The sequence below is a fragment of the Daphnia pulicaria genome, chromosome 2, assembly GCF_021234035.1.
Source record: "Daphnia pulicaria isolate SC F1-1A chromosome 2, SC_F0-13Bv2, whole genome shotgun sequence".
In the NCBI taxonomy this organism is placed as follows: Eukaryota; Metazoa; Arthropoda; class Branchiopoda; order Diplostraca; family Daphniidae; genus Daphnia; species Daphnia pulicaria.
This window is the reverse complement of record NC_060914.1, coordinates 5,353,870-5,377,849: the sequence shown is the minus strand read 5'-3', so window position 1 is coordinate 5,377,849 and position 23,980 is coordinate 5,353,870. Positions and strand designations below refer to the sequence as shown.

At 38.9% G+C, this 23,980-nt stretch overlaps 3 protein-coding genes and 1 non-coding gene across 5 annotated transcripts; 1 reads left to right on the top strand and 3 right to left on the bottom strand.

Moving 5' to 3' along the window:
* Positions 1-1,983: 1,983 nt before the first annotated feature.
* LOC124327603 lies at positions 1,984-3,156 on the bottom strand. The gene is made up of 5 exons (XM_046786584.1): positions 2,985-3,156; positions 2,816-2,897; positions 2,682-2,743; positions 2,464-2,601; positions 1,984-2,392 (listed from the first exon to the last, which is right to left on the bottom strand). The coding sequence occupies exons 1-5, from the start codon at positions 3,072-3,074 to the stop codon at positions 2,219-2,221; spliced, it is 546 nt and encodes a 181-aa protein (XP_046642540.1). The 5' UTR covers positions 3,075-3,156; the 3' UTR covers positions 1,984-2,218.
* Positions 3,157-3,525: 369 nt separating this feature from the next.
* On the bottom strand, positions 3,526-9,371 carry LOC124327571 (DNA repair protein RAD50-like). The gene is made up of 21 exons (XM_046786534.1): positions 8,995-9,371; positions 8,802-8,906; positions 8,595-8,741; positions 8,414-8,529; positions 8,277-8,336; positions 8,158-8,210; positions 7,749-8,089; positions 7,450-7,681; positions 7,165-7,363; positions 6,926-7,084; positions 6,716-6,860; positions 6,430-6,649; positions 6,039-6,310; positions 5,720-5,983; positions 5,213-5,650; positions 4,761-5,141; positions 4,388-4,697; positions 4,230-4,324; positions 4,030-4,163; positions 3,834-3,965; positions 3,526-3,762 (listed from the first exon to the last, which is right to left on the bottom strand). The coding sequence occupies exons 1-21, from the start codon at positions 9,115-9,117 to the stop codon at positions 3,684-3,686; spliced, it is 4,005 nt and encodes a 1,334-aa protein (XP_046642490.1). The 5' UTR covers positions 9,118-9,371; the 3' UTR covers positions 3,526-3,683.
* Positions 9,372-9,588: 217 nt separating this feature from the next.
* On the top strand, positions 9,589-9,660 carry Trnaw-cca. The gene has a single exon. It is a non-coding gene; the product is annotated as a tRNA-Trp (tRNA).
* An 80-nt stretch (positions 9,661-9,740) lies between these two features.
* On the bottom strand, positions 9,741-22,355 carry LOC124327580 (neuronal acetylcholine receptor subunit alpha-10-like). Of its 2 annotated transcripts, none has more exons than XM_046786552.1 (17): positions 22,218-22,355; positions 16,541-16,704; positions 15,750-15,808; positions 15,458-15,565; positions 14,308-14,352; positions 14,008-14,117; positions 13,636-13,739; positions 13,446-13,525; positions 13,309-13,363; positions 13,107-13,226; positions 12,885-13,015; positions 12,292-12,340; positions 11,300-11,378; positions 11,078-11,198; positions 10,719-10,816; positions 10,358-10,603; positions 9,741-10,285 (listed from the first exon to the last, which is right to left on the bottom strand). In XM_046786552.1, the coding sequence occupies exons 2-17, from the start codon at positions 16,602-16,604 to the stop codon at positions 10,195-10,197; spliced, it is 1,560 nt and encodes a 519-aa protein (XP_046642508.1). In that variant the 5' UTR covers positions 16,605-16,704; positions 22,218-22,355; the 3' UTR covers positions 9,741-10,194. The 2 variants fall into 2 exon arrangements, with proteins under 2 accessions (XP_046642508.1, XP_046642510.1); XM_046786554.1 differs by having other exon boundaries at positions 10,358-10,552.
* Between the last annotated feature and the right edge of the window lie 1,625 nt (positions 22,356-23,980).

Sequence of the window (23,980 nt, the reverse complement as noted above, 5' to 3'; positions counted from 1 at the left end):
ATCCCCCTCTTAAATCAGATTGATTAGGTTGACGTAACAAAAAACGTAATGCGTTACCCAAGAGTGAATAAGGATATGTCGTAGGCTATTTCCAGACAGGAATTTCGGTTAACGGAGCATTGCGGTATTGCCAAGTTAGAAGAAGGCCGTTAGATATACGCTACACCGAAATGACCGAACGACACGGCATGCGATGGTTATATCTGCCGACATCACGGCTACTATAGTACAGTCAATCTGACCAAAAAAAGCATCAAATTTGAAAATACGTGTTAATTTCAAAATTCTGATATAAAAAAAAGGTAATTTTTAGGAGAATCTGCAGTTCAAAAGCTCCCGAGAAATTCGATGGGAACTTATTTAAATTAATAAAAAACGATAGGATGAAAAAGTAATTTTCATTTAATTGATTGTGTAGATATTTATAGTTTTTCATGAAAACCAATAAATGAGCTTTGTTAATCAACTTATTTCCTACATTATAAAGTTTGTTTTAACTTATAATACCCTGTGGTTTTTAAAATAACAATATCATTTATTTAACACACTGTATCATTGATCAATTCATAACATTTACAAGACATAATAAGTTTTGCCAAATTCTTTTAATCGGTTTGTTGCTCGTACGTAGTTTCATATTTTTTGTCGGATTGACTGTACTACTATGTAATTATCGTCAGCCGAAGCCGAGAGCCACATAAATGACGTAAGATGCCAGCACAATCAACGTCAAGCGGACCAGTAGGAATTTATAATAAAATTTGGCCCTTTGCATTTTTAAACATTTAACTAATAATAATAATAAGTAATCTAACTAACACTTAATAATAAAAACCAAAGGAATAGTCTATTATTAATAGTCTAAATCTGCTTATACAAATTAATTAGGCATTAAGATTTAAATTTGGTGGCTTAGTGCGACGTTGCCATTGTTGATAACGGCATTTGATAGGGTGAAAATCGTTACACACCTGCGTCTGTTCGGTATTAGGAACACGATTTTTTTGTCTGGTCTGGGGGCTATAATTAAACTTTTGGTCCTCTTTTTTTTGTTAAGCTTATCCCTGTTAAAAATTAACCCTTTTGGGAAACTTCGAGAGCCGGTTCCGCCGAGAGGGACCCTTTGCTCCACGGCAGACTTTCATTTCCCCCGATAAAATATTATAACTTTTATATTTTTGGGGGATCTGCCAAATGTTAGAAACCTTACCCCTAAACCCGCGCTGGCTCTCGGACTATCATAGCCCACGATAAGTTACACCAATGGAGGGAAACATTAAAAACATATTGATACTAAGCACATATTTCTTTCAATCATCGCATCTTATTGCTATAAATTGCTGTTAGATTTAGAAAATGGACTGTTCCCTAGCAAGGAAATTTTTATCCTATTGAAATATTTCTATCCTAAATATGAATAATTCAGGGCTGTAGATCTCGTCTCGACGATCACTTTTAACATAGGGTTTTGGGTGTACAAATGAACAGTCATTGAGATATCACGATTCTCGTGACACCCCATTTACAACGATTTCCAAGGTATTTTATTTTGCGTTTTTCGCGAGCCGAATATAAACGACGAAAAGTGATGATGTAGACAAAGGAGAGACCTTCAGTTTTCGTGATTTTAAACGATTTTCATTCCTGATTATCACGGGAACTATAACAGATAAAAATCTGGGGTTGGTGCCATTGGAATTGCCTTGCAATTCTACACAGGATGAACTTAATCCAGAATTTACCAGTCCTTTTCTTTTATCCCTTCCAAAAACAGCCTCCACCAAAATCGGACGCTTTGAAAGGGAGATCGCTTGATAAAGGCCAAAGAAAACAGAACCATGTCGCTATTCAAATTGGCATGCTAAAAATACATTGAAAAAATCCAGCAATATTTTATGGTATCACGGATACAGACTGACGGTGAACAAGTCCTAATTTTTACATTTACCTAGCGAACAGTTGTGAAATATTCAAGACGGGTAATTTATTGGTGTTGTGATTTGCCAACGGCTTGTATTGTGAAATCGAAAATTCCAGGAAATGCCACGTCATGCCAACAAAAGAAACGTAAACAGCTTGAAAAAATTGTTGAACTTATTTAAATCTTCGAAAGTTGTTTTGTTAACTTTGATACAGGGAAATAAAACACGCCAGCGGATTTTTGCAACACTTCATAGGTTCGAGTTACAAGGTTTCAAATGTTTAGGACTTAATTGATCTAGAAATCTTCGAAACCTTCCGGTGGGATCTCGCTGTCGTTGGGGTTGACTCTTGTGGTGTTAGATGATCCACCGAAAGCGCCGAGGATCCCATTACCAGATGTTCTTCGAAATGTGCTGTTGACAGACTGCCCGACAAGCCCGATGGCCGGCTGAATGCCTTGGGCAATACGCTGAGAGTAAAATGTATACATTAATATTTTTTTTTTTTTACAAATTTAAATAATTGAATCGCAAATTTTACTCGTGTTACGTCACGTAAAGTTCCCGGCTCCGGTACGACAGACTGCGTATTATTGAAAAGACGCGTGGAAGATTGCTGAACGCGAGTAAAAGCGCGTGTGACATTCAAAAGTGGTGGAAGAGCCGCCGATCCAACTGCCTGGTTTTCGTATAACAATAAAAATTTTCAGCCACGAATAGACGAAATTGCGTCAGAATATAAATTCAAATGATAGCTACCACGGCCATTTTTTGAGTCGCTTCGTTTCCGGATGTAATCAAGGCCGCAACGCTCCGGAGGCCTGTAATAAATGCCAAAAATCCAAGTCAAACCATCACGTCTTGAAGGTTTATTCTATATCAAGTCTCAATACCCGTGTTTATCACTCCAATTACCAAATCGCCCACGGAATCTAAGAAGAGTGTAGAATCCGACTGCAAACTTTGACGCTTTACCTAAAATTGTCCCAAATACAAAGTGAAATCGGTCAAGCCGTCGCTCGAAAACAGGTTTTCTTGTCTTTGTTAATTTTTTTTACTTACCAGACGTGAATCAGTAGGACTAGGCAACACGAATTGGGCTTGTAGAACAAAAAGCGAAAGAACTGCTATTAACATTTGACGATTAGTCATTCTGGTAAGTTGCTTTCAAGCGGCGAATTCTAGTTCTTTTTCGGAGACTGGCACAATCGAGACTGGTGTGGCCTTAGCCTTACGCACTCACCTGTATGTGTGCGAACCACACGGAAAATTGCCTCCAGCTGGGTTTTCTCCCTTTCCCCGAGACATGATACTGCTCTTCTTGGCAGTCCAAATAACACACTTTTTATGGCTTACATGGGCGAACAAAGAGAAAGTCTGCATAATGTTTTTTTGTTTGTTTTTGAAAAAACCCCAATGAGAATGAAATCGCTCCGTTTACAAACCTCTTCGAGTTTCACTGCTTCGAAAGTAATGTTTGAGTAAGAGATAAAAAGATAAATTCAGCCAATGAATGAATGACCCTATAGCAGATGGATGGCCACAAGAAATTGCGGAAATGAAACAGTAAAATCTACCGGTAGTCAGAGAAGGTAACACAACAGAAACTATGACATTTTTATTGAGAAACTCGTTTAATTCTTCCGAAGAACAGCATAGATAAACAAACTTCTTGGTCTTAAAGACGGATGGATAACTGGTTATTATCAAACAAGGTAATCGCATCAACTATTATACTTGATTTTCAAACGATTCCTTGGATTATTTTAGCATTTTCTTGACTATATTTGTTGACTGGGATCCACCCATGACGTCGTACTGTCGGATTTCGGACAAATTGCTACAAAATAATAAGTAAAATAGCATGTTACCAATCTGGAGATTTTGCCCATAAAGTTTAACGGAACTTACAATCGATTGCGATCAACTCGGTAAAATTTTTCCATCCGTTTATCACGCGACATTCGTTCCAAAAATTTTTCGTCGTGAGTAATAACAATCAGTTGGAATTTTCGCTTCTGACGGGTAATCGCGTTGGATAGCCTAGAAGTGAAATGTTTATATTAACGAAATGGAAAACTAAAACTATGGCAATTAATGCACTTACTCCAAAATAGTATCGCTCAAACTTGCAATGTTATCTTCATCTAAATTAGTTGTAGGCTCGTCCAAAGCTAAAACGCCACATTTTGAACTGAAAGCCTCAGCTAATGCCATTCGAATGATTAATGATGCCAAAACCTTCAAGAGATATGATAAAAGGTAAAAATTCTAAAATTTTAAAGGAATCATAAAATGTGTAATTACCTTTTGTCCGGCACTGCACCTCCCCCTCATATCCATTTCGACCCCATTTTTAACCATGACGACTCTGTAGTTATACTGGCGACGCGAATTAACGCCTAAAAGAATTGGGTTCATTCGTTAAGCAGGCTAACACTAATCCAAAGATATAGATGATGTACCCAATGCACCCGACTCCTCTGCATGAATTTCAACGTAGTCGATATCTTTGCCTTTGTATGTGGAGTGCCACATTTCACGAACCATTCTATTGATGACGCTCATCCTCTCTTTGTGGAATTTCATGAGTGCGGACTCGAGGGCATTATAAAAATTAGCGAGATCCTCGCTGATACCCTGGTGAATTTCAAAATCCTTGACCTGATCCAAGTACCGCTCCTCCGCTGTAGCGAATTCCTCACGCCGCAATTTCACTTCAAGCTCACGAATGCTTTTCTCGATTTCTTGGAATGTTCCATTTAATTCGCCTAACTGAAAGTTCGAAAGGAGTAATGAGAGACATCGCATTAGAGAAAAACAAAATTATTTACTTACCCTGATCTTGCAACGTTCCAAGTGTTCTTCAAGTCTTTGGATCTCTTTTACTAGTTGCTGCAGTTTAAAGGTTTCCAATGTGGCAATGAGTTGATCAAGTTCTTGCTTGACAACCTGCCTGTCGGTCGTATTGACAATTAGTTTGAGATTGTTTCGCAAATTCCTTTCTTCGTTTTCACAGTTGCTTAGAGCTAACTCAATTTTCTTCGCGTTTTCCTGAATTTCCATTTTTCGTTGCTCCAGCGCCAATTTTTCCACTTTTAGCCGTTCGACCTCTTGCTGACTGTGTTGCAGTTGAGCAACTTTGCCGTCTGCACTCCACTTTTCGATTTCCTTATCGAAACTGGCCAGCGCACGAAGTTGGTTCAACAATTCCTCAACCTGTAAAAAAGAATAGCAAAATATATATTTCTTATATTTTGCAATTCGTGACTCTTATAACGACATTTAACCTTTCTTCTTGCTTGCTCAGTTAAGGAATTGCGTTTCTTCTGTGAATCGACATGTGTGGCTTGAGCCGCCAACTGTTTGGCAACCATTGGTTGAAGATTCTGTTTCCATTCTTCGACGTCGAGACGCGCTTTCTCGATATCTGTCTCTAAAGTTGTCTTGCGCTCCAACAGATTACCTCGCTGTTGTAAATTGTTGTTCAACTGAAGCTTGCGCTCCATTAGGCGATTCACGTTTTGCTGCAACTGCGTGAGTTTATTTTGATGTCCATTGTATCTGTCATTCATAGACTCGATGCTTTGCGTTGTCAACCGATAGGACGCCTCGGCCTTTTCTACCTGCTCCTGAACTTCTTCCACCGTTAAACTGCCTTCAGCTCCTGAAAGACCTAGCTGGGCCTGGATATTGTCAACTAGAGACTGCAGCTTCTTTATGTCAGTCTAGAATTGAAACGACAAAACAAATGTTACTTTGAAGTTGTAATTGGAAAATTAGTATGAATAGTAAACCTTGACGGCATCTAGCTGAATGATGTCTGGATGGGCTTTCTTTCCAATATCTTCCTCATTTTTTAGAAACTCAATAGACTCCTCCAGATCTCTCAGATCAACCTGAATGATGCTGGAACGGCTTTCGAGATCTTTCAATCCGGACTCCAGCTTAGGGATTTCTGCTTCGGCCAACTTAGCTATAGATTGTGCGACCGGTCGCAATTGGAGTAGCTGGCCATGCTTACTTTTTTTCTCTGCGATTTTGCGATCTAAATCCGCTTTCTTCAAAATACTTTAGGATTCAACCTTATTAAATCTGTAATTTTATTGCAAATACCTTAGTAGGCATAGCTTCGACTCGGCCTTTCAGTTCATCAACCAGTACTAGTGATTCATCGGCATCATCAAATTCACGATGGCAAAGCGGGCAGTCTGCGTGAGCACGCTGTTTTTCCATTTTTTCAATGAAGTGATTGTACATCTTTTCTGAGCCATGGACTAATCCGCGCTGATCATCCAAATCCTGAATTTCTAGCGCTAGTCGGGCAATGTCATTTTCAAGTTCAGTAGCGCCAGAACTCCCAGCGTTCTTCAATTTTTGTTGGTGGGCTTTTGGGGGGAAAAAATTTTAATGCTAGACTTCTTATCAAACATAAATATTACAAACAACACTAACATTTCAAACATGAAAAAACCGATTACAACGAAAATAAGTGGGACATTCTTACCCGACAACTCGGATTGTTTAGAATCTAACTGACTACGAATGTTTCGTAAGTTGGCTTCGCAAGTTGCTCCTTCTTGACCCAGTTTGGTCAAGTTATGCTGCTTACTTGAAAGCGAAGCAGTTATCGACTTCAAACGACCATTGTAGTAAGAAAGCAAATTGTCCTGATTCGCGTTATTGCCAACAAGAATTTTTATAGCATCTTCCACTGTTTCTCGCGACTGTCAAACAAACATTTAAAATATATATTTAGAAAATTTTTTAATCATTTGTAAAATCTCGCCTACCATCAGCCGACGTTCTTGAGTTCTTTTACTAGACAAATCCTTTTGATGCATTTCAAGTTTCACTCGAATGTCTCTTTGGCCCATTACTTTCTTTAGTTGTGAACGACAATGGTCAAGTTCGGCTTCCTGCATCACTTTTTCAGACCTAAGTTTAAAAATTAAATTCGTGAACTTTCGAATTAACACAAGGTTGAATAATAGTTAGCAAACTTGGCTCGATCAATGTTGCGAATTAATTCATCTTCGTTCAGCTCCTGTTTTGCACGATCAACCAATGTCTGTGCTTCCACTTGCTGACGTTCCAGAATAGTCATTTGACGAGAGTTCTCTTCCATAGCGTCTAGTTTGGCTTCTATCTCGGACAATTCTCTGCAAAACACAAAAAATTGATCAGAATATACTATATACTTCGCAGATGCTAGAATGATGGCTAAAACGTTCATTCTTACCTCTGACAAGTATTCAGAAATGTGTCTTTTGCTTTAATGTCTTGTTCGAGACGCACACACTCTTCTCTTAGTTTGTTAAGGGAATTAAGGAGTCTCCTTTCTTCATTTTCCAATTCTTGTTTCAAGACTGATTCTTTATGCTTTTCTTGTTCAACAGTTTGCTTGAGCAGATCTTGATATTGAGAAACTTGGACAGAGCCTACATTTCGCCAATTAAATTTGTAAATTAGTTAAGCACATCAGAAAAGGGGTAATAAAAAACTAAATTAAAAAGGTGTTGTTTACTGAGTGGCTGGTTTGACGGGAATGCAGAATGGCCAGGCCATTGATAACTGCGAGCCAAATTGCTCAGAAGGCAATCGCGTTCTTTAATACGGTTATTATGCTGCTCCTCTTCAGATTGCAGCTTTCCTAACTGCACAAGCTGTTCTTGTTGTGCTGCAGCGTTTATTTTTCCACTTTGATCCACCCGCTGTAATTCTCTTTGTAGAACATTAAGTTCTTTCTCTCGTTCACCCTATTTGGACAAAAATTAAATTGTACACTAAAGTCAAGAAAAAAACAAAAAATAAAACAATAGAAACCTTGGTCATCTGAAATCGTTGAATTTCTCGTTCCAAATCTTCAACACTGGCTGTGATGACCCGAGTAATATCCGACTCCAAGTCATGCCGATTACGCTCCAGCTCCTCCATACGAACTTTTTTCCTTTGAATTTCCGCTTTCGTCTTTTCGGCTTCCCTATACTGATCCATACTCTGTTTTAACTTGGCGTCAAGTTCAGTTTTGGTCTTTTGGAGTTGTTGCATCTCCGCTTCTAAGATCGCTTTACGTTCAGTATGTCGACGTTGATCATTTTGAAACTCTTCAGCTTGATCCTTTTGCATTTTGTAACGATCCACCATTTTCTCAATATCCTTCATCTCTTCAACGATATTCAAAATGTTGTTGTTAGAAGACAATTGATGATTTCTAATATTTAGCTACACTTACTGGCTTTAACTTCAATCATTTGTTTCCTAATTTCGTCCTGGCATTTGACATACCTGCCCACATAAAAAAATGTGCACAAGGTGTAATCTTATTTAACTGAAGAGCTACTAGGTACATACCTTGTGGTATTGAAAATATCATCAAATTTGTCTTTGACTTTTTTTGCTTCTTCCAATGGCCTGGAGTTAAAACCAAGAAGTATCAATGAAGAAATCCATCAGTAAAATGTTAAACTATTTGAACATTATATACTCACCAATTTGAATCTTCCTGATGGCAGAACAACACATTGTTTAACAGTGCTTTAGAAACACCAAGTGTGTTGCAAACAAATGTATTCAGGTCATTATTTTTGTTCTTGTGGCTTTTTAGCTGAAACCAACAAATATTACTATATAAACAATATCATTTGTTGAAAACAAAATCTGATAACAGACCGTTCCATCAGGCTGGACTATAGAGATGGTACCATCAATTGTTTTGAAATCCATCTTAGATTTCAGTATTCGTGCTTCCATGGAGCGTGTAACAATGAATTTATTGTTGTGCTCATCAAAGAATTGTAGCTTTATAGAACCTATAGACTGTTTTAAAGAGAACAATTTTGAAAAAGTAGTAAATAATATTTAAAAAATATAACTGACAATTTTATTTGTTGATAGGTTAGGATCATGGATAAATGATTGTCCTCTACCAGTTCCAGATGGCACTTCTCCAGTGGTGGCATATTTGAGGGATTCAATAATAGTCTATGAAATGTATTAAGTGAAATCAAGAAAATCTTATTTACTCACAAACACTTCAAACACAACTTCACAAACCATGACTCAAACTTACTGTTTTGCCGCTGCCATTCTTTCCCAAAATAAGTGTTACTGGAGGTTCAAATTTTATGACCTCAGCACTATCAGACGAGAAATTTCGAATTCCTGTAATAGAAAGTTGGTCGATTCTCGACATTTTCAAAATCTGATATCAGTGATATGTACTCCTATTGAAGTATTTTACAATCTTTCTCCTAACACTGAGACTTCACACTTTACTCACAATGAGAATGATTTCATTGATAATAGAGAAAATAATGATTATGGATCGTTATCTGTTGCAAGGGAGTAGAGGTCGTGTTCCTTCTCTCCAGCTTTAAACAACATGCAACAATCTCGCGCCAATGTAACTCTGATACTCAAAGCATGACAGCAGACGATTCAGTTTTGTCTTTTCTCTGTTTTGCTGTCGTTTGAAACGCAGTTGCCACATCTGGATTGCGATTGTGAAAATTTCTTTTCATGTTGCCAAAACTGCCATTTGCTCTACAAGTATAAGTAATTTAGTAACTAATTTACGACGAAGAACGAGCTAAATCACAGGAAAATTTCAAGTACTGTATTTTATTTCTACAATTGCATCTCATTGTGTAGTGAATACAGACATGACTCCGTGGCGCAACGGTAGCGCGTCTGACTCCAGATCAGAAGGTTGCGTGTTCAAATCACGTCGGGGTCAAAGCAACTTTTATTTCATTTTTGACAAAAGAGAAAGAACTAAATGTTAAATTGTAAACAAATATGCACGATTTAATCATTTCTTTATTGTTTATTTCTTTGTCTTTATGTTGCCCAAATGGATAACATTCTTAAACATCATTACGCAACCCAAAACATGTTAGCCTACATTTTTTTTATACATAACACTTGAAGAGACTCGATACGTATATAGAGCATGTGAGGAAGCTCCGTGGAGGATTTTTTTTACCTGTTTCGGAGACATTAAAGGTTGGGGGCACAGATGCTAATTTTGGTATTCCCTTGTATACCTAATAGTTTTTTTTTTAAATCAGAATATGATTTATATTTCACCTCAGATAGGCGAATACTGACAAAGGACTGACGATATACTTGTTAAAAAAAAACTGTACAATCCCACTAAAGATCTGATTAAGTAAAGACAAAACATGGTTATACATCTATTCATTACGTAAATTATTATTATTCGGCTGAATAAATTGTCGAGCTCGTTCTCGATCGCTTACTGGTCTGATTACATGCTAAACAGTCTCGAGTGAGGAGACATGTAAAGAATGCCAAAAGTGGCGGCCACGGTTGAAATGATGAATATCCACAGGAGGAACCTAACGAAGATGCGTCAGATTATACACATTCACATCATTTGTAATTAATTACTATCCAATTTCAAAGTCTACCTGTCGATCACTAGAGCTACTTGCTGCCACTCTAACTTGATGACGTCCTTACGATCTTGATCGGCCAATCGGGCTTCACTGCGCTCAATGTGTTGGTAGACTTTGTTGAGCACCCGCAAGAATTGTCGCTCAAAATTGTCGACGGGCCCAATGTTGGACGGAACGCTGTTTATCAATCCGGCACTGGCGCCAAAACTTGATTCCCGGAAATAAAACCAAGCGGCGGCAACAAAAACAACAACCAGTCTTCATCAGATTGCGGTTATAAATAAACAATAGTAATATATAATAATATACAAAAATAGCAAATAACAAAAATAAAAGAGATGATGGGCGTATGACAATCGCTATAGTGTTATACCGGTGTGGCAAACTGCCGTTGCTGTCGCTCTTGAGACTGTCTCCTACATCGACGTTGAAACGCTCATTCATTTCCATTTGATTTTTCTGCTGGAATTCCTGAATAAGAAATAGGATATATGGTAATAAGTGATGAGAGAGTTGTTGAAAGCCGGCCAAAATATTCCCAATAGAAGATGGGCCATCGATTCAAATGGGGATTGAGAGACTATCATATAGATAGGGATACAATAGAAGACGGGTGACAGTTCAGGAAGTGGGATGAGTGGTAATAAAAGAAAAACGATAGTCTTTTCAAGTCTTTTTTCTTTTCTTCTTTTTTATTGATGCCCATATAATATAGTCTTGTTATTACTATACCTTGGCTTTGGTACTACAGGAACATCCTTCTGAAACGTCCAGATGAATAAAAAGTAATTTCGCCAGAACCCCAAAAACGATTTTTTTCACCAACGGTGGCACCCCTCGACCGCGCATCCCTCTGCGACAAAATTCAGGAGAAATAAAACGAAAGAAAAAATAGACAATCTTTCATTGCTTATGTATGATTGGCCAAATTGATTGAAAAAGACAAATTTTTACCTGTGGTGAATATTGAGCGTTACCACGGACAGGCCAGTGGCAAACGAGACGAGGCTGATGGTCACGCCGTAATATAACCCTAAAAGAAAAAAATTGGGAAATGAATAAGAGATAATCTCTTTCTTTTTTTGTGTGATCATTTGATGCATTTCTCGTTTGGACAATTATCTGTGTGCTCCAATAGGTAAAGAGACCCAGAGAAAAAAAGAAAAAAAAAGGAAAAAAGGGGGTAGTAGGCTATATAACCTCTGTTTTGACGAGTAGTAATAAGAGGCCAGCCGTGAATGAACCACTAAATCACATTGGGACCAAATTGCCCGTGATAAAAATCCCCTCCCGAAACTGAGATAACAAAGGCGGATGGATATGTCCCAGCCTATACGAGGGGGTGAGACGGACTGCTATATATACGTTGCTTCTGTGTATCCTGTGCACTTTCAGTTTTTAAGTCCCTCGGTTTCCTCTTATTTTTTCCCCTTTTTTTTATTTTTTATTTTTGCTATTCTCTCTCTCTCTCTCTGTCTTTATAGCAGCTCGTCTGGCCGTCGTATTCTTTGCATATACTGCGCCGTTATCTGAACAAAACACGCTGTTCCCGACTTGTCCCCCCGCCCCGCTTCCGCCCGCGCTTTCTGCCAGCCCAACAATGAGGATCGGCCGTCTCTTCTTAAGCCGAGAAAAAGCTTCCGCTTTTCTTTTATTAAAAAAAAGAAAAGAAAAGGCATTTATTTTGAAAGAAAATGATAGTTGCGGCCGTGACATTTGTGTAAGGGGAAAAAAGAGAAAAAGAGAAAGGTTGTTATTGTTACGCCGTCTGGTGCGCATTGGCGCACGCCATTGACTTCCTAATACAACCTCGCATCTGCCGACATCTGCTCCACCGAAATGCACACCAACTTCGTGATTCCGTGTCAACACAATATCGGTGGATAATAAGACACCGTCGACTATTTTTCAAGAAACAAATCGATGGAATGCGTAGGATATTTTACCTATAAGTGGAAGTTTCTCCGATGTTGGTGGCATACTCTCGCCGATAACCTGAAAACCCATTTAAAGTGTTAGTTTCTGAATTTTTATAAAATATTTATGTACACGTTCTAATGACCCTGTTAGACCGGTTTATATTTTCATATTACGACTCCGGACAAGATGAATGCTTGTGTGTACCTAATGGCAAACCCCCCAAACTAAAGCCTAGCTGTTATTTTGTTGCTGGATTACTGGTGCGACATGGGCGTACCGACTGGGAAATGGAACAGAGGGTGTCGACACACTGCATGCTAATAAATCTTGGCCGAAGGAGGGGAGAAAGATGTTAGTACGTATAGCAAATATGAGATTCTAAAAACATCCTAGGAGCATTATATACCAAATAATGTACATGAAACACTATTAGTCACGAAAAATCTTACAGGTACTTTTATGTACAGTAAACATACAGACTATATTCCTCGACAGGAAATGGTAAAGACTTAAAATACAGGCGCAAGTCATTTGTATTCTGCTCAGAGCCGTCGCTATAACGGCGGCAAAAATTGACATTCAAATGGGAAACCCCTGGGGTAAAAAAAAACGGACTCACCATAAGGAAAACTGTCATGGAGAGTAGCGTTGTGATGCCGAGAGTCACTTTCTCGCCGGAATCGGAGGGCATGTAAAACGACATCAATGCAATCCCCGTTATCAAAACACATGGCAGGATCAAATTGAATACTGTCAAAGGAGAGAAAAAAACAAAAAAGAACAAATCAAAATAGAATTTTCTTTGAAATTTTTCTATAAGCATCGTTAATGTAAATGTTACCGTAGAAGAGAGGTCTGCGCCTCAGAACAATGTGAAACGTGATATCCGGATAAGGTTCTTCGCAACAGGAATAGAACACTACATTTCGCTCGACCACCAAATCAATGAGATCCCATTCGCCTTTAATGATTTTACGAACAAACAACATCCGATCAAGTGAAAATGACTAAAATTAAACTGAAGTATATTTTAGGCTGTATACCATTTGGAACATAATTGGACAAGTCGCCTTCTTCGGCTTGATTCAACAAATTCACCTAAAGAAAAATGTCATCATTTCAAAATTGGCCAATCGGAATTGGCAAATCAAACATTTATTGAAATGAATAGGAGACTGACTTGCAAGCCGTCGTAGGTCCAACTGGAGAATTTCATGGAGCATTTCTGCTCGTCGAATGGGAAATATTCAACATTGATGCCTGAGGAGAAAACCAACAAGAAACGACGTCAATAGACGCCCCAAAAGCAGAGAATAACCTATGGAGAGGGCTATGCGGTTGGTTTCTATTGAACTGCGAAAATATCCTACCGCAAGATGATTTGAAAATGGCGGACGAGAGCCACGTGAGATTGCCGTCGTGAGTAACGATTACGTTTGTTGACAATAAAGCCGAGTTGTATTCAGAGTCGGCGCTGCATCAAGAAAAAGAAGAAAAATAAAACGCCGAGCGGATCGCGAATAAACGGAGAAAAGAAGAAGAAGAAATACGAAATAAACACTCGGCCATTAAAAGAGCTCACAAAACAAAGATATAGCTCTCCATCATTAAAATCGTGACAAACTAGAATGGCTGGCTGTGCTGTGCAATAGAAGCAGTGCGAGCGCTATAGCTCTCGCGACTATAGCTTAGTGCAGTATTTAATGTTATTTTTGCGGGAGCTGTCGTAAAAAGTGACGTACTTGTTATACAGAATGATATCCGACTTCCACACTTTGTCGGCCGGAATGCGAACCACTCGGATCCCGCCGAACTCGGAGACGTTCCAAACGAGACTGTAATCGGTCCACATCTACAATAAATTAATAATATGCGTTTGACATGTAATACAAAATGACTCTCAATTATTAGGAACGCTTGACTAAATTCTATTTTGTTCAGGGATTTCAAACGGCGAATGATCGACAGAAAATTTTTAAATCTAATCGGCGATAAAGTTGATTGGAAATTCTAATAGTTGTGTAATTAAAAGAATGCCATACCTGATTCATCCAGCAATTTGTAGTCAGAATTTGATTCCGTTCATCCTGTTGAAGAAAACCAAAAAATAGTTGAATCATTTATAAGGGAATGTGTTGGCTGTACACAAATGTTTGCGTTGGCATATTGGTTGTAAAAGCGTAATGGGCTTGGGTATATAGTAGGCTGGTACTCTTCGAAGTAATGCCAACTACGTCGTCCTTTGCTGCGGCGTTATGTGTATAATGAAGTCGGAAAATAGAAGCGCATGCAGCAGGCAACTGAGTCAGAACTGAGTGCAGTAATGCATAAATGTATATAATCCCGATGGGTTGAGCTATTCCGCAGCTATAGCCGTATTATACCGACGTGCTAGATTATATATATGGTAACATTTGATGCTGTAATGTAGTCGACACCATTCGTCTCATCTCATCTAAAGAATTCGCACGGTCTCCCGTCTCCTCCTCCTCCGTCCGCCCACCCCGCCATCCGCCCATGGCTCCCTGACTGGCTCGTTCAACTGCAATAGAGCACTACTAATCCGAGCGGCCCTCCATCTCTGTCGGGAGTGTCAGCCGAACAAAGACTCTGATGGATTTCAACGAATTTTCACCAGCAGAGGATGTGTCTAACCGTCGCCCTGCTTCGCTTGCCACTTGCCAGAGAGCAGACCGCATATGCTGCGGGTGCCCATAAATCTGGCGGGTGGGTCAGCGACATCCACTCACTCTTTCCACCCCCCGATTCCGACGCGCCCACGACTCCGCATTCTCATCCGCCGGGGCCGCACGAGTAAAAAGTCCCGATGGCTGCAGGCGGGAGACATGGAATCAATTAACATCCGTCGAGATCGCTCGTGCCCCACGCTCTCTCCAACAGGAGCGAAAAATAAAGAGCCCGACTTGGCGAAACGGGCGGCAACTTTCGTGTAAGTTAAAAAAAAAGAAAAAGGATGGAAAAATCGAACAAAGTGAAGAAGAAGAAAAGAGAAAAATGAGATATCTGCCACCACTGCTGATGCGCTACACTGCATATAGTGCATACCATCTAAAAGACAACGTCAAGATCTGAGGGGAAAAGGGGCTGCTGGCATTGGAACAAAAAAGGCGGAGATGATAGGACGAGAGCCGGACAAGAGAGCTGGAAGAATCGCTAGCAATCAGCACTCACCACGTCGATGATTTGAGTCAGAGCCAATCCAAATGTGATGTTTAATGGTTCGGCGGCGTTTCGGGAAGGTCGCACCGAACGGTCGTAATTCGCCATCAAATGCTGGATCTGCCGGTGCATACAGTATTATACAGTATATATTTCACATCAATCTCCCAACATTTTTCCATTGAAAAAATTCATCGAACCCCCCAAAAAAAACATTTAATGAAATTCTTAGAATATATTAAATTACATTTAACAGGTTTGAGCTATGAGCCTATGAGAGACATGAAAATTAAAGTTTATATACCAAACGGTACTCGTGAGACACGATGGGGCGAATGTATTCACCGTCATCTCCTTGGTTACCTATTCAAATTCAAATGTAACAAATTAGTAAGCCAAAGATCACTGACGTAATAAGATTTCTGTGTTGGCTCATCTCGCATTTATTCGATGAAGCTCATTTAAAAAAAGAAATCAAGATTTGTTTCCGCTTTTCGTTGCGTAACGCCCGTACAAGACCACTGCTTAACCGTTCATCCTTTTGTCAAGCTTTTTGTATAGAACCAGGCAGACTTGTATTTACGTATCCTTTGATAATGATATTAGAGTCGGAAAAAAGGCAAGGGCCTGAAAGCATTAGATTACAGCGACTCCATTACACGCTTATTTAGAATCTTAAGGAAACAGACTATAGTTATTATAACACCCCTCGCACACACACACACACCGGAAAGAAAAGTATAACCAACAGTCAACCAGTCAGTCATGAGAGCCAATCTGGCGTTTGCCACGTTTGCCACGCTAGTCTGCTGTGTGGGGCCAAATGGAGGAAATCCCTTTTCCAAATCCTTTGGCTCTTCGCCTTAACTAATACCCGAGAAAAAAAAATACCCAAGCGAATCATCCGAAAAGAAATGCAGCAGCCATTTATTTATGTAGGGTGTGTGCTGGCCGCTGGTGGGTATTTATATTGTAATGTGGTCTGTTTTTATTTTATTTTATTTTATTTTATTTTATTTATATTAGTGCGTGCAGTAGTAGTGTGTATGTAATAATATTTCTCAGACTACTACAGGCCCCATGTCGATACTAAACCTGGAATAGCAAGGACCGTCACGAAAGCTATCCAAATCCTTTGCGCCATTTTGCGGGATCTCATCGCATTAGTGCAACTCCATTGGATTGGCGTGTGCTGGTGGCGGACGAAAAATCCTTTCTCGGCTGGCGGGAGCTCTCCACGGCCACTCTTCTTACGTCATCTGAATGGAAAATCAACAATTGAACTTTTTCTCTTTGAAAATAAATAAATCTATACCAAAATATAATCATTAAAACATCGTCGTTTCCCCCCAACTTTTTTTTTTATAGAACAGCATCGTCAAAATCTTCACTGAGATGTTGTGGGAGTCGCTATAGTTTAGTGTTCACACGCTAAATCTTGTTGTTGTTTGTGCACGAAAAATTTGAGACGAAATGGATGTGCTGTGCGCGGATTCAATGTTAAATTGTGCTGTGTGTGAGTGCTGTAGGCCTGCGCTGCATGGGCCTATGCTGTGCATTATTATTTTGGGCCAGCGGGAAAAGAGGATTGAATACAAGTTTATGACTGTGGGAACTCCGTCTGGCACTTTCGCCTCTCGTCTGTATTACAAGTACGTGATCCATCTAAGCTTCTCTGACGGCTTTATTTGTATTAGGCCACCCCAACTGACCGCACAAAACCATATCCCAGACTGTGTAGGGAAAAAGAGTGCTGCCGGCGTGAGAGTGCTGGCGGGGGGTTGACCAGATCGTAGACGATCTGTGCGCTATCTATGATGACGTTTCAACATGTGAGCACCAGCCTGCCTCGAGACCAAATTTGACCTTTTTTTTGGGTTATTTTTACTACGCTCCGCGCAAATGTATAACCCCATTTGGTGTACATCTAGAATTATAGATATGCACTTTTCTATTTAGCTCTTCTATTCGTTTATTTATACCTCAGTTGAGTGCTACAGTCCATCGATCGATAAATACACACCCACAGTTGGAAAAGTGCTCAGTATTTTGTTGAACAATAATTTTGTAGACTGACGTCTATTAATTATCACAGAGACTTTCCAAATGATATTCAGTCACAACAGGAAATTTCCGCGTGATGAAGCAAACGCATTTTTTATTGAAATTTTATGCGATCAAAGAGAAATGATCGATTTTGACTGAATCATTTTAGAATATTTGATGAATCGGAGTCGCATAGTTGGGAAGACACTGTGTATCAGTCACTGCCGCCGAGTTCGACCGAATTTGACCGATCTATGACGTGTGACCGACTGGCGTCAGAATTTCAGAAGGAAAATCGGAACGATTGCTAACCAAGGCGTGAAACAATGTATCCGGCGGGAGGGGTCGATGAGGAGAGGGTGCGATACATATCAGTTGGCCAAGATCAATAGCGCGGATATCCAAAGAATGGAATTTGATTCGGGTGAGGATCCTACAATAACCAATGTATTATGTACGGATGACTGTTGACTGTATACCGTACATGCAAAACTGCTTAGCTTCATTTTTTTGTGCTGCTGTGATGTCGCAATAGCGTTTTCGATTGTGTAATGAGTTAGAAAAACCGCGAGGACAAATGCTATTTGAAACGATGGGAGGTCTTGAGGAACTTCGCTTGGGCAACTCTCCTAGCGCATCTCCCATCGTGTCGTAGCCTACGCCGGGCTGGACTGCGTGCTGCGTGCGCCGTGGCTGCGAAATGCCACGAATGGAGCAACTGGGACGGAGCGGAATAATAAAGATAAAGAAACTCAAACGACTAGGGGAGACGAGAGCAGGAGGGAGAGAAGGATCTATAGGATCCCCCCAAAAAAAGAGAAAAAAAAGAAGAAAAGATAGAGAGGGAGAAAAAAAGACGGTTGTCGGAGAGAATAAAAGACGGGAAAAGAGAATAGCCCCGGCTAAGAAAGACTCCCATCGGACGATGGATCATCAAAATCAACGGTGCCTTACCCGATTTTGACAGCTTGCTTGCGCTATTACCTATATCTCCTCTCTCTCTCTTTCTCTCTCTCTCTCTCTCTCTCTCTGGCCACTTGCTTTTAATAGCCATCAAAGCTGTATCGACCAACGAGAAAGTATAAGGCCAGACTATAGAGTATAGACTCTGGCCGGCCGGCTCGCGAGGCCGACGCCACTGAAGTACACATAATAAGTGAAGAGTCGTCACGAGTTTCATTCTTTCTCCTCCGATTTTATATGCCGAGTAACTTATTCTGATTTGATCTCAAAATAGGAAGACTATCAAGATGTAGGGGCTGCGTCTACGTAGTACAGCAGTCTGGTAACAAAAAAAGTGGGGAGAAAAGTTGTTTGAAATTTCTGTAGAAATCGTATTGCATCAGCCGCTTGGAAGGAATTTTAGAAATAAATTCAACTTGATTTTTTAATCGCCCATTATTTCTAAACGTAATTTTCATCACATCCAAATAATGGACAAGAAAGCCAGCATATATCGCATTATCGCCATAATAATCTGATATCAATTTCTTATTGTAAACTATTGATTTGATTCTTTGTAAACATTTAACGCTTTGCTATGTTTGAATTCACAGTTTTTTAAATTTACAGTCAACAGTATAATTTCAAATGATTCGTTTACATAAGTATAGAGTTGCGGTTCAATTTTCATCTAGAAAATACGGTATACCTATAGGCATAGCTAATCAGATAAATCTTTGTTACTTGACGTTTCCCTTTGCGGTCTCTCCTTCATCTAAACACGAATAAAAGAATCAGCGCAGTATTTTGTTCTTTGCTATTTTTATTTCCTCTTGTAACCGAGTAATAAGGGGGAAAAATAATAAAGACGAATCATACAAAACTCGGCTTTCTTCCTTTTCCGCCAACTCGCTACAACAACAAGGGTCTTCTTCTCTTTCCGGGTCTTTCAATTTTTTTTTATAGACTGAAAAGTCTTGCAGTGCTGCAGCAGCACTCAGCGCTATATGTCCCGACGACCGCCGGCCCATTAAACAACTAAATACGCTACAGTACCCAATTATCGGGTATTTGCGCTGCTTGTTCGGGAGTCACGCTAGCTGATGATGATCGACTGTCAAACTCCCTCTAACTGATTTTCTCTAACCAGGCGTAAAACAACCCCGGCCTCGTTCACATTATTCACCCCTGACATTTTTTTTTTGTTAAATTTCTGGTTGTATAAGATTGAATATTCGATTAAAGGACTGAAGAAAAAAAATACTCTGCTATTTTGGAATCCATTAAAAGTTATGAAATCATTTTATAATTTATTACATATAGATAATAGCTACCGTATCAGAATGATTGATGATTGCTGTTTAGTAACCTGCAGTAACTAATCCGAGTTAAACGTTATTATTTATGCGCAGTGTCCAAACTGTCTGTTATTACTTATTAGTGTGGAATCTAATGTAATTGCAACATCCTGCCAGTTAGTTTGGTGACGATAGAGAGAGGGAGAGATTTACTAAAGGCGGAAAAAGACCTCCGCCGCGTATCCTTGTACAAAACAAAAGAAGAGAGGGAGACTCTTTGGACAATAAATCTCAATCACAACACTGGACTGTTACAGGCGCATCCATTCTATCGTGTTGTGCAGCTTGTGTTCATCCCTCTGTTTTTTGTTTCGATGCTTTTCTCGGTGTAAAAATAGTAGAAATCTATTGGTGATGGGGTACATAGCACTGCAGCAAGGGAGAGGGAGGAACTGAATCATCAATCGAATAGATGTCTATCCGGATTGTCACGAACGACATTAACTTGGGTATACACAGACAACACAAAAAAAAGGGGCGGAAGCGCTTCTGAACGACAGAAAAAAGAAATTAAAAAATAACATGAGGATAAAGATACGTAAAAAGAGAATGAAGCTAACGATGTTATGCCAACTCTATTTAACACTTCATAGCCTAACGCGGTCAGCTTATATTATGATACAAATAACAAGATGAATGTGAAGAATATGAATAAACTAAAGAAACTTTATATATTTTTTTTTTCTATTTAATAAATTAACCCTTAAACACGAGGCCGAGGGTTTCTTTTGAAAAATTGCGGTCGAATGTTTCGCGGGAAAAAAGTGGAAACAAAAATAAATCGACCATCATTGTTTTTTTGTTGGAACGGTGTTTAGCAAACTGCTACTACAAACGAAACACAAGAACCCCCCATCAGTATATTATATAGTTGTCTAGGCTAAACCAATTGAAGAAAAGATTAATGATAACTTGCCTTTTGTCCGTGCCATCGTAATGATCGATGAAGCAGAAATAGTGGAACAAAAAAAAAAAAAAGGTTCTACTGCGTATGATGTAGGTATATTTAATGTAGACTGTATTCGATATTTATAGGCCCATATCTACGGTCTTCATCTCGTATATCAGAAATCTGTATTTGTAAATAAATTCAGAGAGAGCCGATTGCATCGTCTTTTGACATCCCCTGTGTCAATATTTTCTCTCCGCAATCGTTTGGTTGACAATCGCCGCTCGTGTGGACGAAGCGTGAAATCGCGCCGTCAAGAACATCAACCCAGAAAAAGAAACTGTCACCCGTTTTCTGCTGCTGTCGTTCAGGCAACGACTGTCATAGATTTCGCCCGTCTACTATATTTGAAAACAATCGAGCAGAGCATTGCATTGCATCGCATCAAATTTGGATCGAATCACATCACATCGCATATCGAATCTGAATGTTCCGGTGAATAAATTACGAACCCATATCTTAAACGGAGAAGTATTATATAGATATGGGCACTGTTTAGAAGAAAAGATTCTTTTTTTCTACATCGGTGGCGTATAGAACGGGAAGAGCTATAAGTCATATCCAGATCCAGTGAGAAGTGCAGCAACAGTGGCTATATGTAGCACGAGCACGTCTCTTGATTTTTGTTCATTCCATCACTCTCCTATACCCGGGTTAGCTTATGGTATATTGGCCTTCGTTTCATCTATATGAATGCCAACCTTGTTCTGTCGCAATTCGCAAGCTCTAAATTAATAGGACTCAATGGGCTCGTAAGTTGGGAATCATGCGTCCTACGTTCCTACGAATTCTTCTAGTCTTTTCTGAGAATTTTTTAAAAGCCTATTTTTGTAACTATTTTAGTTGATTTTGTAGTTGTATATTTGATCTGTGACAAGATTTTTTTTTTCGGTTTTATTCACAAATTTATTGATAGGATGCCATAACAGATATTAAAAACTATGCGCTTACCGCTGTAGACTACATTATAATTTAGCTTAGATCATTTTCAGAAAAAAAGTTGCTATGTAATAATATCCTCAAGTTAATCTCTATTACTGCGTATTACTGCTACCCTCGAACAGACTAATTATCAGATATAAGGCTCAACATGGATTGAGGTACCGTTGCTGTCCATGAGTTCACAGATGCAGTAAAGATATTTTATTAACTGCTTTTTTCTTGGAAATCACGTAGAATATTACGTACTATAACAATCTACTTACGATCTCTTTACGATGATCTTACATGCCTTTTAATCTTTTAATGTTGAATGTATTTTGTATAGTAGTAAATCTACTGCCACAAATACTTTTATCTTTCTTCTGATTTAATTTCGTATCAGTAAAAATTGCCGATAGCCATTGACAACTTATTAGCATAAATTTTTCAGAAATAACACTCGGAAATCAATTTCAAACCAAAGGAACACTTTTAATAATTAAAATCAGAAATGGATATTCGTGTACGAGATTTGAAGAGAAAATGAAATACTTACGATTAGAAGTAATATTGATGTAAAAGTTGAAAGACGTATAAGCCAGTACCAGTAGAACAGTTCAGAATCTTAAAAGAGCTTGAGCCTAGGTTGTCTTCTTTGCGGATGTCCACAAGATCGCGTGCACTCTGCACTGAAGCTGGTCGTCGAGTCTTGTCCTTATTCTCGACCCTCGTCCTCTCCTTTCGACTGAAAGTGGCCTGCGCTCTTTGGATCTCTCCCAGAGGTTCCATATTCCTTTTCCCATCACTTTCCTATGATTATACGTCTCTCCCTTTTTAACAAGCGAACGGTGTGAGATGCTGTAACAGACCTACGTGAGTAGCAGGCGCCTTTGAAAATAGCTTAACGGTCGTCTTACCTCTTACGCAACGGATGAAAGTTTCCATTGTTGGAGTATGCAATTTAGCAATTTCTATAAAATTTCGAGAATTTTTCTGGTTTTGTGGACAAAATATAGAAAAGGTTTGGGAGTTTCAGCGTCTTTATTGAACGGCGCGATAAAGGTTTATTATCTTTTTCTCCTCCGTCGTCCTCTGTAACCGCTAGATTCTTTATAGGATTCCTTATGCAGCAAACATCGAAAGAAAAATGTTAATTTTCTCATTTGTTGTCATGAAGGGTGAAGACAAGGATTAGTGTGGTTTGGTGTTGGTTACGAGTTACGACCTAGGCCTATATGCTGTCCCGCACCCAGATGGAAATCAGCCAACATTACGATATCAATGACTTTGATCTAAATCTAAACTTTTTGAGACAATTACCTACAGCTAAGCCTATATTGCAAAAACAGCTAAATGTGTAACTTGAAATTTTACAAAAAGGCCAGCGATATTCTGACGTTTTTTCTTACTTAGTCCTAACCAAGAATCTGATACCACTCTGAGAACAGGCTGTAAAAGGGGTGTCCGACTCTTTTCGCAGTGCAATTCGGGAAAAATGGAAAAAATGAGAAAGCCGAGAAAACCTTTTTTCCCGACGTTTCCGGGGTTATCTCATTTTTCCCCTATTTTTCTTATTTTTCCCGTTTTTCTCATTTTTCTATTTTTACCGAGTTTTCCCTCAGTTTATCGGATTCCTTTGTTTTTCTTGTATTTCCAAAGACTGGAAAGTGTCAAACAATCATAATTTTAGGTTTTTTTCACGTTTGACATAAGAGAATGACTGGAACATATAGAAATAATGAACCCCGTAGTCTAATACTAGGAAATCTGTCCGCCATGATCGTGTAAAAGATGCGGGCGCCACGGACAGATTTGGCTTAAAGTCTTCAATAAAAAATAAGTTATTTACTAGAAAACAGTCTGATCAAATTCGTTCATATTTGATATAGTAACGTGAGATATAATCAGTTATTAACGTTTTAATATATATTTTATTTTTATTACCTGTTTTAAAAATGCAACTATATTTTTGAAGTATAATTCAAAAACTTCATTTAATTGGAAAATCTATTTTGTTCAATACTCTACACTGTCTGAAAGAAGTTAAGGACGGAAAGTTCTCGTTAGCATATATGCGTTATCAAAAATTTAATTAGATTAGAATAGTTTAGTTGGCTTTGTGGTTAGAGTTTCAAGCTTAAATCAATATATTATGTTACATGTTCGGGGCCGGACAAGAACACAACTTTTTTACCAAGTAGGCTGCGTAAATTTAAGTAGTTTGTAATATTTTAAGTGAAAGGGAAAACATTAATTAGAATTAATTATTTTCGGATGCGTATTTAAGTTTTAATATTACCCAAAGCAGAGCTATAGACT